Source organism: Montipora capricornis, chromosome 13, assembly GCF_036669925.1.
Source record: "Montipora capricornis isolate CH-2021 chromosome 13, ASM3666992v2, whole genome shotgun sequence".
Taxonomy (NCBI): Eukaryota; Metazoa; Cnidaria; class Anthozoa; order Scleractinia; family Acroporidae; genus Montipora; species Montipora capricornis.
The window spans coordinates 23,294,880-23,309,879 of record NC_090895.1 but is presented as its reverse complement, the minus strand read 5'-3'; the positions used below and the strand labels follow the sequence as shown (position 1 = coordinate 23,309,879).

Sequence of the window (15,000 nt, the reverse complement as noted above, 5' to 3'; positions counted from 1 at the left end):
ACTTTATAAAGGGAAGACTTAAAGGGGCTATATCACGCAAAATGGTTTAATTTCATGACACCCAAAATTCCCAAAAAGTAGAAAAAGACATCGCAATACCTATTTTAACTGTTAAACAACAAAGGAAATATAGCACAAGCAAAGAGAAGCATAGATAAACACAACTGGACAAGATTGAAAGTGGTTGTATTTGGCACAACATTTTTCAAGTTTATGGCAAGTCGCCCGGATAAGGTTCGTTTTTGCTCAGAATCATTTTGTTTGTGATGTAACGACAATTTTATCAGTAAAGGAATTCCACAGTACCCTTTTCGACTATCAAACTTGGGATTAACTATAGATTTCCCTGAAACACCCTAAAATAATGTGAAATAGCCCCTCCAAATTAACTTACATAAGTAAGACTTAACTTATAATTAAAATAAGACAGAAAACCTTTGAAAATTTGGTTTTATCAAACTTGTTGATAAAGGTCGAATTACCACAGTGAACGATTTGGAAACCTGACGTTTCGAGCGTTGGCCCTTCGTCAGAGTGAATAGAGGAATTGTGGGTGTTGTTGTTGTTTTTTTTAAAGGTATGGAGGAGCTTTGCCATTGGTGGAAATATGGTAACATAGATTTGTGAATACATTAATGGAATGAGAGGCGTTCATTGATTCCGAGAGGATAGAGTGTAGCTAGTTGAAAAATGAATTTTTGTTCCAGATTTTTGTGGCTTTCTGTGTTCCTGTGGTGTAAGGATAGTTCGCAAATTGTCATGCAATGGAATTGTGTTAGTTTCTTCGTTGAGTGACGTTTGCAGTGCGGTTTCTCGATCGATTTCTTCGGCACGATGTTTGCCTGTGGTGACAGTGAGCGGAGTCATTGTAGCCACGTTTTTTTGAAAAACTGGAACATTTCCTCGCAGTTGCTGTTAAAGTCGGACTCATTACTACAGAGGCACCTTAGTCTCAGAAATTGGGAGAATGGGATGGCATTTTTTACACGTTTTGTGGATGCGAGGACGAATGCATTAAGTATTTATGGGAATCTGTTGGTTTGTATTGTGCGCTTGTAGATAAAGAACAAAAAAGAACATAAAGAAAATGTAAAGAACATTACCGTCATAAAAACAGCCTTGACAATTGAAGGTTTCCACAGCTACATGTACATAACAATTAAAAAGCAAAAGGGCACAACCAACTGCAATGGTGTTGTATTTTCGACCGACTTTTGTTCCAAAATGAATCATTTCTTAACATGGCCTTTCAAAAGCTGTCACTAGAAATTACTACTGTAACAGTAACTGAGCTCAGCTTCTCCACAAATGCAGGTGCATTTGCCCAACCCTACTTCATACAAAAACCATTATACGTCACCTCTAAAGGCTGCTTTTTATGCTTGTGACTTAACTGCCAACCAGAATCACTATAGTCAGTTTGTTTGTTAAGTACAATGTGCAAATTTTAAGTTCTTTATATAATTTCAGTAATGGTTATCCAATATAAATATACAAAATCATGAACAGGATCAAGTAAAGTCACTTTGTGATTTATGGGCACAAGTGATTTTTTTGAAAATTCGCAGAATTGTACCAGCCATGATAGGTTTGAGAACTTCCAAAACATCACAAACGACCATAAAACATGAAATGGATGCTCCACAACGGGTACCCTTCTACTAAAAAAAATAAGGAAACCCCCACATGTGAGTTTCTTTTGATTATTACAACTATCTAATCTCAAAATCTTTTCATGTAGAAGTATATAGCAAGTAATAACATGGTTTTTCCTGTGCAATTTGAAATAAATACAAGTAACTGCTAGCAATTTTTTACAAAGACTACAAATTGCAGAGGCCCGTACTTTTGTTCGTTTTCTAAAAAAAATATTCTTGCTTATTCATTCCAGATTGCACTGGAAATCATGTGAAAGCCAACAAAGGGTTGTGCATTTACCATTGACAATCACAGAGACATTTGGGCTCTTTGCTGTTCCAACAGTGTTATTAACCATGCATGCGAAGACAAACTCTCCCCCAGTGGACATTGTCCGGGTCCAAACTCCCGTACTGCTGATTTCCCCAACCATGCTTCCATTTTCATACAAGTGATACGTATGGACCACAGGGTTACCATAAGCTGAACAGTCGAGGATGACAGAAGAACCATTGCAGACTGTTGCTTTGCTGGCAAATAACAGGACCATCTCTGGTTCAACTAAAATGAACAAGAACAATCACTTAGTATCTCAAAGAAAAGAAAAAAGAAATGAGGTCAACAAAATACACTATATGTTTCAAAAGACAACTTACACAACACATCAATTTCTACAGACTCGGAAGCATTGCCACATAGATTGCTTGCCTCACATCTGTATTCTCCTGCTTCAATCCTATTGATATATGTGAAAACCAACTCTGTTCCATTGGTACGCTCTTCATCACTAGTCTTGACCCAAGATACAGTTAGTGGCAGGGTACCAGTTGCTACACACATTATGGTCAAGGTTTCCCCTTCAATTATCTTCTTATTTGTAAATGGGTCGATGGATGAAGGCTCTGAAAAAAAAATGCACAAAAGTGAATAAGAAAACATGAGCTACAACTGGACATGCAACTTATGCAAAAAAATTTGGGTGCAGGTACACAGACGTTTCAATAAAATTTGAAGTTGGCGTATAGCTTGAGTAGAGTAACCGACTGCTGTCATTGTCAAAATGATTTTAGTCTCTGACGGAATCTCTCTTTATTACTTCATTTTTGAGGAAGAAGTTGCCAACTTCTCTGTTGAGTGTGTGTATTAGCTGACGCTTTTCAACAGCCGTCAGTGCTTATTCACAAGACTGAGTACAGGTCCCTTCCTCGTTGCATTTGAGTAAAGACAGTGGATGTACATCGTTGCATTTGAATGAATACAGTGGAAGTACACTGTAAGGACAACATTCCATTGCAAAGAGCATGTACAATCCAGTTCTTTTATTTTACATGCACTTTCCTTGGTCTTGATTAGTTGAAGTGTTAGTTGGACTTTCTTTTGTTAAGAGCCTGGGTGAGATTACTTGAAGGAAACATTTTCCAAATGTAGACAGCCTGATATTCTACTTTAAGACCACTTTTCCCTTTCCATTGGTAACATCACTGTGCCAGTAAACAATATAAAATAAGACTTAACTTATAAATTAAATAAGACACGAGTTTATAAAGCAAAGACTTAAGAGGGCCATGTCACACAAAATGATGTATGGCACTAACTACTTAAAACAGTTAAAGCAAAAGGAAATAAAAGCATAGATGGACACAACTGGACAGGATTGAAATGGGTTGCATTATGGATCATCTTGAGAAAATTCGGTCCAATCATTTTTTTACGTTGATAGCAAGTCACCTGGATAGGGGTTGTTTTTGCTCAGTATCACCTTGGTTGTGATGTAACGATAATTTTATCAGTGAAGGAATTCCACATTACCATTTCGACCATTAAACGTGTGATTAACTATTATAGATTTCCCTGAAACACCCAAAAACAATGCGACACAACCCCCTCTAAATTTATTTACAAAATTAAGACAACTTGTAATTAAGATAAGACAGAGTAGCTTTGCTTTGAAAGCATTTTTTTTACCATTGACGGTAACAGACACATTCATGCTCATTGCTGTTCCGATAGTGTTGTTGACCATGCATTTGTAGTCAAATACTCCTCCAGTTGCCATTGTTATGTTCCAAATTCCCATTCTGCCGATTTCATTGACCATAGTTCCATTTACATACAACTCATAGGTATGCACTTGAGGGTTGCTGTAAGCTAAGCAGCTGAACACTATGATATCTCCACGGCAGACTGTTGTTGCGCTTGGATCTAATACAACCATCTCTGGTTTGACTAAAATGAAAGACAAATTATAAACAGGATTGTTTTGTTTTTGTAAAAACATTATTGTCTTAAAAACAGCCTTGACAACTAAAGGTTTCCACAGCTACATGTACGTAACCATTAAAAAGCAAAAGGGCACAACCAACTGCAATGGCGTTGCATTTTCGACCGACTTTTGTTCCAAAATGAATCATTTCTTACCATGGCCTTTCCAAAGCTGTCACTAGAAATTACTACTGTAACAGTAACTGAGCTCAGCTTCTCCAGAAATGCAGGTGGATTTGCCCAACCCTACTTCATACAAAAACCATTATACGTCACCTCTAAAGGCTGCTTTTCATGCTTGTGATTTATGGGCACATGTGATGTTTTGAACGTACGCAGAATTGTACGAGCCATGATAGGCTTGAGAACTTCCAAAACATCACAAACGACCATAAAAGATGAAGTGCACAAGCAAGATCATATGACTTTTTATTGTATACTGGACAAAATTACCGTACTTCATCGCTTCTTCCGTATTGCACTCTATTGTCATTGACCGATCAGAAACCGTGACCTTCTGTTGTGTTGATAATGTACACTCAATAGAAAAACAAATTGCACAAGCCATACAATGTAGGCAAGTGCACTTTTCAAAGTAGCAATGCCTTTTGTCCTAGAACACCTGACACATAATTGTATTTTAAGAAACTTACACTGCACATCAACTGTTGCCAGCTCTGTGGCAGTGTTACATAGATTACTAGCTTCACATCTGTATTCTCCAGCTTGATCTCTACTGATACTTGTGAGCACCAACTCAGTCCCATTAGTGAGTTGTCCATTGCTGGTCTTGACCCAGGAAACAGTAGGTGTAGGAAAGCCTGATGCATTGCAAGTCAAGGTCACATTCCCACCTTCAATTATCACTTCATTGTCTATCGGCTGGATGACTGAAGGAACTGTAAGCATAACAGCATAAGAGATTAGCATTAGACCTTGATCACAGTAAAGTACATGAGGTATAGAAAGCAACAGTTCAAGTAAAGATACAGCTTTTGCATTAAGAACATTGATTGCATGATGACAGAGCCTGAAGCACTCAAATTTGGCACCATTGAAATACCGTACTAAAAGGCATCGAATTTTGACATTGAGGGCACAGAGGTTTTCTAGCATTATGTAACTTTTGCTTTCACGCAAAGCGAGATTCATGCTACACGGAAGACGTTTATGTCAATCACCTTTAGCTGGAGTGGTTTCTGCTATATTGAGTTTTAAGAAATTACAAGTACAGTGTGTACCGTAGACCACAGAATTAACCTGGAAAACGTAACTTCATTACCATTGACAGTGATGGTGACATTTGTGCTCATTGCTGTTCCAACAGAGTTATTCACCATGCAATTGTAGACAAACTCTCCTCTAGTTGTCATTATTCTGTTCCAAACTCCTGTTGTGCTGGTTTCATTCACCATGATTCCATTTACATACAGTCGATATGTATGGACAGCAGGGTTACTGTTAGCAGAGCAGTTAAACGTGATAGAATCTCCAAGGCACGCTGTTGTTTCACTGGGTACCAGCTGGATTATCTCTGGTTCAACTACAATGAGAGGCAAAGTTAACTTGAAGTACTGTACATTAAATAAATGGCTCTTAATTACCCGGACCTATAACAGTGCTCTTAGTTACATAGAAGTGGCCTGTAGCCAGTCTCTTACTTAACAGACACAAAAACAGCGAAGGCAGTAAATAAGTTAAAAATACTAAATAGTACCCTTCATTTTGCATTTTTTTCCAAATATTTAGTAGTTCAGTTCTCAATTACTCACATTTCGCTCCTTTCTTTGTGCATTGATTAAAGTTTCCCCCTCCCCCTCCACTACAATTATAGCAATAAGACAACTTAAAACTAATTTTACAAGTTGAGCTTTTAAAAGCGTCCAATGTCTTAACATTACATATAGCAGGATGATTTTCAAGGACTGGCTGCAGCTGACTGGAATACACGAACACCAAGCGTAGGACGAGACTTAATACCATTTGGGACGACCAATACAGACTCATTAGATCTTAAGGAGTACCTAGATTGCCTTCTAATAGTGATGAAGTCATTTAAGTAACTGGGGTCTTGACCGTACAAACACTTAAAAATGTCAGGAGAAAAATCTAAAACTTGATACGATAACTTACAAGAAGCCCATGAAGATGGCAAAGCAAATGTGTGGTATGGCAAAATCTAGGTGGTACTGTAATCAACCTGGCTGCAGCATTCACCACAACTTGGAATTCACGATAGAAGAAGTCGGGAGACCATACGAATAAGCTATTACTGAATGCAAGTAACGATTCTGCAGCTTATCTACTAAAATACTTCCTAATTCCATAAATACGGTAAAGATAAAATAAAGATAATAAAAGGAAGATGAAGAGATAATATTAATATGACCATTTCAACAAGTATCCCTCCCCCTGCTCGTTGCCATGAAAAACCAGTACCTTCTTCCTTTCTACCACAAAGCATAATCAAAGTCTCTAAAATTAAGCAAAGACCATTAGATAATCCATCAATTTGCAATGAGCTAAACAAAGTACCACACAAACGGAGAAATAGCTTACAGTGCACATCAATGGTTGCAGATTCCGTGGCATTCCTGCATGGATTACTTGCTTCGCATCTGTATTCTCCAGCTTGGTATCTAGTAATATTTTCAAATGCCAACACCCTCCCACGTGTGCGCTGGTCATTGCGGACATTTATCCAAGAAACAATTGGTTCAGGAATGCCAGATGCATTGCAGAAAAGAGTCACATTGCTGCCCTCTTGTATAACTTTGTCAGAAATAGTTTGGATAGATGACGACCCTGGAAATCAAACACGGAACTCAAAAGTTCCTTTTTACAGTGCAACTTTACACACAACGTTATTGAAAACTTATATTGAACAACACAGATGATGTTTTACTTCATAATTGTTATGACGTGGAGCTAAACTGTAATTGCCATTACATTTTTAGCAATAATACTATGTCTTCAAAATTAATGAAATTTCATGGTCCTTCCAACCAACGTTTCCTGCAGTAATCAATGTGTGTGTAAAATGTACTGTATGCAAAGTGTTCTTCGACCACATCTGAAAATTAGTACAGGTAATCAAATGGTGACGAGTAAAATTAGGGAATAATTTCAAGGGCGTTTTGTCCAAAATAAACTAATTATTTGATTTTTGACAAAATCTAGTTTCACGAGTATACCATTTAACTAGCTATTTATATCATAAGTGAGAAATAATCTCTTAATTTTCAAACCTGGACGCCATTTCGGCACTGGAGGAAAAGTTGTCATGACAACATTGTAATCTCACATGCGAAATTATAAATTGACCTGAAATGTCCCCCCAAAATTAAGGACTAATTTGTCCCCCATGTTATTTTTTTAGATATACGTGTAGGACGGCACCTGATGTTGGAAATGAAAAACCTTAAAGGCCCACCTTCAAACGCATTGCTTATCGTAGCGATTTGATTGGGTGAATTCCAGCTTTGACGGGATTTTCATGAACGAAAATTGTTTCACGGCTCGCAATGCCTGTCGGCTGATGGTGGGCCTTTAACATTAGGAAAAATAAAATGGACACTTGCAGTACACATGTACTAAATGCCGGGAATTACTCCAAGCTAACTAATGTGAAATTAATAGCGGAGCTCAGGCGCGCAGAGCACAGTTGGAAAGATTTTTTTGGGAACTTTATCGATGCGACAAATTTTGGTACGATGTACGCTGTACGATGTAGCCGGCACATTTTGACGGCTGTCAGTACTTATTGAAACCGGTGAATTGTACAACTTAGACGTCCTACTTACTGTAGTTCACTGTAAATTATTGTAAATTAATGGTGTAAGACGTATAATTACATCTATGCACTATATTGATCTGTATCAGCTATCTGGTATTTCATCTACATCTTTTCACACATTCCAAACTATCTTTGCTTACCGTTGACATTATAAACAGACATAGCTGAGCTCAAAGCTGTCCCAACACTGTTGCTCACTATGCACCTATAGATAAATACTCCTCCAACGGTCATTCTTTTGTCCCAAACTCCAGTGCTGGTATTGATACCTATCATAACGTTATTCTCATAGAGCCGATAATTTAGTTCCATGGGGTTCGCCGTTTCAGCTGAGCAATTGAAAGAGATGGTCGTTCCATTACAGACTTCATCTTCACTAACATGCAACTGAATTCCCTCTGGTGGGTCTACGATAAAAACCAAAGTACAGTTCTCTGACTACACAACTTAAAATAATTTATCATAATTAGGTTCACGAAGTATAATCGTCCGGTCGAATGGGGCTGTTTAGCTACAGGATGACATTTGCCCAACATTTGAACAACCTGAGAAAAAAATCATTTTTTGTGACGTCTTAAAATTATAACAATCAAAGTTTAATATGTCAACTTTTCTCCGAAAATTCACAGATTTGACCATATTTTTCCAGTGTTCTATTTTGGTCGGTGCTATCCCGCAGCAACTTATCAGCTTACTGCGTGTTTACCCATGATTATTGCAGCGCAAGATGTTAATTATAAAGAAATCAAACAAAAAAGTTTGAGTAAAATCAATCTAACGGGCAAAAGTTCTACCAGATTTAGACTTGTGGTTTTCTGTGTCTATTACTAGTACTTTCTTACCGTACTAATTAAGTTCATTACAATTACTTTAAGGATGATGTTTGTTAACTCAACAACAGTGTTTCACTTGACGGCAACGTTATGGTACCATAAGAAACCTCAAAAATTGCTTTATAAGAAGATGCACATATTAATGCCCTATATTTGGGGTTTAAGCGCTTATGTCTCAAAAACGCTCAAGGTGACCCCCATTTTTCATTGCTAAAATGTGATTAGCAGGCTAAGATGGAACTCTGTGCAAACTTTTCAAAAATTTTCTTTAACGGATTCAGAGCCACCTTAATTTTTCCAATTGTAAAGGTGGCTATGAATCTGCCACAGTGAATTTTTTAGACTTTGCAGGGAGTTTTATCTTAGCGCGATAATTAGTCTCCAGCAATAAAAAAAAAAAATAGGGTCACCGAATTTCTATTACGTCACATTAATGAATGCATCTTGTTTACCACTTATTGGTGTTTCATATGGTATCCTAACATACACTGTCGTTAATTCAAACAGCTGAGCCTCCTGAACTGGTTTGAGCCTCTTTAAATAGACGAAGATGACTTACACTGTACATCAATTATCGCAGACTCTGTAGCATTGCCACATGGATTGCTTGCCTCACATCTGTATTCTCCAGCTTCACGCCTGCTAACATTTCGGAAAACTAACTCATTTCCGTGTATCAGCAGTCCATTACTAATCTTGCCCCAAACCACAGTTGGTGGGGGAATACCAGTTGCTTGACATGACAAAGTCAAATTTCCTCCTTCGGTGATCACCTCATTCGAAATTGGTTCAATGAATGAAGACACTAAAAGAACAGCCAAAAACCATCCATTTTCAGTGTGCCCTAAAACATTACAGCATGTTACATGTTATTGTAATTAACTTAACGTAGGAGTAAAAGAGTCATGTTGAATGCGCATCGTCATCACCATCAACATAGGTTAATTTCCTGTAAAGTCAGTGCGTAATGAAACCACAGTATTCATCACACTCCTAAACTACATTATATGGGCCACGAAGTTGTTGACAAAACAGTCAAACTAAAAGCTTGAATTTAGAAATAATAATAATAATAATAATAATAATAATAATAATAATAATAATAATAATAATAATAATAATAATAATAATGCCTTTACAGCATGTCATACTATATAGATATACAGAAGCGAAATCTGAGCAGAGTACAGAGACTGTGCATGTTTTAAACCTAGAAATGCACCATTGAAGATAAATCAATCCTGAAGTTTAGAGCAACTAACGCAAACATTGCAAAGTTTTGTTGGACTCGCTCAGACTTCATCAGCCATGTACAAAAATAATTATGATCAAATGCAACCATGTGAACTCCTTGTTGGGCAGCCCAAGACAGAGCTCCAGGAAGGTTCAGTCTCTCATCTTTATTGAATGATTTTTTTTTTTTTTGAACCAAACGCTTTCTTTGTTTAAAAGAAACATGCTATGGTGAGCGATTTAAATATTAAAATATTTTTGCTCTGAGTTTTAGAATTGCTTCAACGTAAATTTAAATTTAATGTCTTCCCACTATTTTTGGTAATAATGCTCAAAGAAGTTACACCTAACTTCCCAAGTTAGTCCAATGTACAAGGAAGTTAACACTTACTGTGGTACAGTAGGTGCAGGCAATTCCTTATATTTTATATTATTTAAATCAAGTCACAGTGTATTGACGAACAAATTGGTTGATTCCAAAACCTCGCAATGTGTTATAATGAACCAATTTTCAGGGTCCTCGGTATTTATCATTATTGCTACTAAAGTAACTCCTCACAATGCAAGCTTTGCATTTACCATTAACAGTAACATCTACTGTCCTCCTGTCTGTTCCAAACGTATTATTTGCCACACATGTGAAATTATGCACTCCTCCAGTTGTCATTGCTCGGCTCCAATATCCAAAACGGTTGCTATCATTCAAGACGCCATTTACATACAAAAGGTAAGTATGTACCGCAGGATTACCAACAGCTGAGCAGTTGAAGGTGACAACATCATTCTTACAGACACTTGTTGGAATTGCCACAAAATCAACAATCTCTGCTTTGACTAAAATGAAATCAACAAATTTTACAATGTCGCAACACAAAAAGAGTAAGAGTAACATTATGATTAGTATTAATAACACCATTATTGTTATCGCTTAAAGTCCAATGCCGCTGGTTTATAAGTACTGTGAGGGAATTCAATGTAATTATGTTGTGTGACAAATTTCCCAGAATGTCACTACAGTATGGATTAAGCATGTACTGTAGATGTATGTATTCGTAAGGTGCAATAGATCTTTTTACAGTGATTTTGAAAGTTCCACATATGAATAAATACAAATTAATGCCTCTTCCTGTGATTCCTCAGTGAGCCATTCGCTGAAATGCCAATATTAATTGACAGAATCAAAAGAACATTACAGTAGTTCACTAATTCCCCTCACCCGAAGTTAAATCACTGTGTGTGTGCTCCGAAAGAGCATGCATCTCTTTGTAGCCCACACATGCAGTGACCACTCTCTGGTACATGTTGCAGCGACTTCTTACCTAACATGTCAAAACAGCTATATCTGAAGAAAAAAATCACAGGGCCACATGAAGGAACTGATGACGGTTTGACAATCTGAGCGAAAGTCATCTTCATAGTCGCTCTTTGGATTTATACAATTCACCACAACTTAAAATTAGAACCAAGCGAGGCTTGTTAAGTCAACTCCTTTTTTTAAAAAATCACAAATTTGTAAAGAATTTTTCTAGTGTTTATGCTTTCTTTATCATAATATTGTGGTCAGTGCTATCATTGGTAGCAACCTATCGGTTTATTGTTTGCTCACCCAAGATGATTGGAGTACAAGATCTTCAAAATGACGAAATCAAACAAAAACGTTTAAGTAAAGGAATCACGCAAGCAAAATTTCTATCAGATGTTGACATGTAGTCTTTAATTTCCTTTTTTCTTTTTATCATGAATGTCTATTCCCGGTACCTTCTTACTGTTTTAACATTACGTTTATTTTTATAGACGCAGATGACTTACACTGTACGTCAATCGTTGCAAACTCTGAAGCATTGCCACATGGATTCCATGCTTCGCATCTGTATTCTCCAGATTCATTCCTGCTAATATTTCCGAAAACTAACTCAGTTCCATTTGTATGCTGTCCATTACTAGTCTTGACCCAAAACACAGTTGGTACTGGGATACCAGTTGCATGACATGACAAAGTCAAATTTACTCCTTCGCTGATCACCTCATTGGAAATTGGTTCAATGAATGAAGACACTAAAAGAACAGCCAAAAACCATCCATTTTCAGTGTGCTCTAAAACATTAGGTGATTGAGTCGATGTTACTGTAATTAACTTAACGTAGGAGTAAAAGAGTCATGTTGAATGCGCATCGTCATCACCATCAACATAGGTTAATTTCCTGTAAAGTCAGAGACACTGAAAGAACATCCAAAAATCATCCATTTTCAACGTCCTCTAAAACATTATCATGTTGTATGTGCATCATTATTATCATCACCGTAAACTCAGTATTTTTCAGTAATGAGACAAGAGTATGCATTACACTTGCAAACAACATCGTACATATTGTGAACCAAGGGGCTTTTGGCAAAAATAACAAACCAAAACTTCAGTTTAATAAATTTAGAAACTCATATTCATGTCTTCGCATCATGTCAGACTTCGTGTACTATACATGTACAGGAATGAAGTCTGAGCAGTATGCACACACTGAGCATGTTTTAGCCTGAGATTGAATATAAATCAATTCTGAAATTCAGAGCAAATAACGTACACCTTCAAAACGTTTGTTAGAATCGCTTGCACTTCATCAGTAACCTACAAAATGCGCAGTCGCAATCGCGTGACCTTGTTGATGGGCAGCCCCTAGAAAGGGAGGTCCAGTGCCTCATCTTTATTGAAGGGAACGTTTCCTTGTTAATAACGAAACGGCACATGGCGAGCGATTCAATTTGTTAAAACTATTGTATTTGCTCTGAATTTTAGAAATTTATCAAAGTTGTTTATTTATGCCTTTGCCACAGCAGAGTAATAACATTTTTGGTGATAATGTACAAGAAAGTTAACTTTCCAAGGTAGTCCACTAAGGATTTCTCACAGCCTGGCTGAACGAATTGACATCCTTGAAAGTAGAAGATGAAAAAATAAAGTCTTAGCTCTTACCTGAATAGGCGCTTAATCGACGTTGCTACAGAGGTTACTTCCAAATTTTAATATGTCATTTGACTTTGTTTTCTTTTTTGAAAAAAAGTATTGAAGTTAGCACAACTTGCCAGGGTATCCTCCAAACTGAGTTTATGAAAGAAATACCCAAGTGCTTAGAAAGTTCCCTTTTAGATTAAGTAATTGTAACTAAAAATAATGAAATAAAAGATGCGTTGCTTTATTTTTGGTTGCCTATATACCATACTACTGTGTCCCATAAAGATTACATTTTCTTCCTGGAATTTCAAATACTATCCTTGGGACCCCTATCATGTTTGTTTTTTTGTTTTTGTTTTTTCTTTTTTTTTTCCGTCGGCCTCTTCCGTAGCTTAAAGTAGTTCCAGGGAGTCCCAAAAGTAAATTTGGAGGGAAAACCCATCCCACTGCTCCACTGCTTAATTAGAGATAAACATTATTTTTTCTAGAGCTGTATAAGGAAACGTCCTCAGTTGAAGCTTTTATCTGTATCATTGTCCCTCCAGTTGCAGCTAAACCTTTTTGCTTCCAATGATATCATTACCATTATCACCATTTTAAGAGTCCTTGCTATTTTTCATTACACGTCTAAAGTAAATCTGTGCATTTTGCACGCTTTGCATTTACCATTAACATTAACAGCTACTGTCCTCATTTCATATCCCAACGTATTATTTGCCACACATGTGAAATTAAGCACTCCTCCAGTTGTCATTGATCTGCGCCAATATCCAAAACGGTTGCTATCAATCACGACGCCATTCACATACAACAGGTATGTATCTACCGCAGGGTTACCAACAGCGGAGCAGTTAAAGCTGACAACATCATTCTGACAGACTGTAGTTGCATTTGCCACAAAACCAACAATCTCTGCTTTGACTAAAATAAAATAACAAGCAATAATAGTATTAATTATTAATTTCATAAATAAATATCATTATTGTTATTGCTCAGAGGCCAGTGCCCTGTTCATGAGTACTTTGAGAGGATTCAATTATGTTCTGTGCACAACAATTTACCAGAACACGGTTTTACTGTAGTATGTACTGTAGTATGCACTTACTGTAGTATACATTGTGTGTATACGGAAGGTGAAGTAGACCATTTTACAGTGGTTTTGAAGATGGCACATATGAAGAAATATAAATTAATGCCTCTTCCCATGATTACTCAGTAAACCATTCGCTTACGTGTTAATAATAGGCCATTAGATAGAGTGCAGCGCATGCTTCGAGTCAGGCTTTAGAGCTAGTATTTAGTAATGATCTCAATGACAAAAAACATAGAATGCAGTAATAGGGTGGGGATAAACATAAAGTACGCTAAATCGGGATGGCGTACAACTCCTACACTCCCGGCTGATGACTCATAGAATCCAAATCAACCTTCCACTGACAGGTAAGTCTCGTTCAATTTTTAATTCTATTTCGTCATCAGCCAAGGTTGTTACAGAGTTGTACGAGATTTTAGAGCCGTCATTGAGACATTATTGCCCATGCAGGAGCGGGAACCGTGAAAGCAAGAACATTAAACATCGTCATTATATTATCTTGATACGAAACATAGTTTACATTTTCATTGGCACCAAACTATGGATGGCCTTTTCATATTCAGTACTGATACGTGACAGCATTTTCGGTCGCAACTTTTTTATAGTATGTCACGCAAAAGCTTAGAAATTCAACCTTGCTTTGTTACATGTTAAGTCCCCCATCTGTTGTAATAACTAACTAATTATAAACTAAAATCTCAAAATGATTGGTAATTCCATATTTTTTAATTTTGATGACGTCACGTGAATACCAAGAATATTTGATAAAAAGTAAGTTAAAAGATAATACCCTGAATTGTCCCAAAGAATTTGTCCATGAGTATAGCTATTAAAGAGAATATCTAACTCAATATTATGTCAAAAAGTAAACAGCTCAGAGATGTATTCGGGGGTTACGCCATGTAAGACATTATATCATACAAGAACTAAGATACTATGTCTTCTTCTATTGTACCGCAGAGTAGGGTGATTGACACGTTGCAATAGTTCTTCATACGTGTTTTGTTGGTTATTATATATGAAGCGTAAAGCACGGTAGTTACGATCTTCGAGTTTAAAAGAATTACTCCTAACACAAAAGTGCCAGACAATTGAACAGTAATTTAAATCAGGTAAAAGTTAAACTGTGTACAATCTAATTTTAGTTTTCACATCAATTAGATTCTTGCGCCTCTGTAATACCTGTAACTGATTACTGAAC

The 15,000-nt window shown here is 36.8% G+C and overlaps 1 protein-coding gene across 1 annotated transcript in view; it reads right to left on the bottom strand.

The window, feature by feature from the left end:
- LOC138030087 (hemicentin-1-like) overlaps window positions 1-15,000 on the bottom strand; it is a 35,982-nt gene that overhangs the window by 9,097 nt on the left and 11,885 nt on the right. Inside the window, exons 3-13 of the mRNA XM_068877946.1 lie at window positions 13,373-13,627; window positions 11,572-11,817; window positions 10,342-10,596; window positions 9,089-9,334; window positions 7,837-8,103; window positions 6,460-6,705; window positions 5,183-5,443; window positions 4,554-4,799; window positions 3,604-3,864; window positions 2,295-2,540; window positions 1,939-2,199 (exon numbers count right to left, since the gene is read on the bottom strand). Coding sequence (XP_068734047.1) covers window positions 1,939-2,199; window positions 2,295-2,540; window positions 3,604-3,864; window positions 4,554-4,799; window positions 5,183-5,443; window positions 6,460-6,705; window positions 7,837-8,103; window positions 9,089-9,334; window positions 10,342-10,596; window positions 11,572-11,817; window positions 13,373-13,627 — 2,790 coding nt within the window. The remainder of the gene's footprint in view (window positions 1-1,938; window positions 2,200-2,294; window positions 2,541-3,603; window positions 3,865-4,553; window positions 4,800-5,182; window positions 5,444-6,459; window positions 6,706-7,836; window positions 8,104-9,088; window positions 9,335-10,341; window positions 10,597-11,571; window positions 11,818-13,372; window positions 13,628-15,000) is intronic.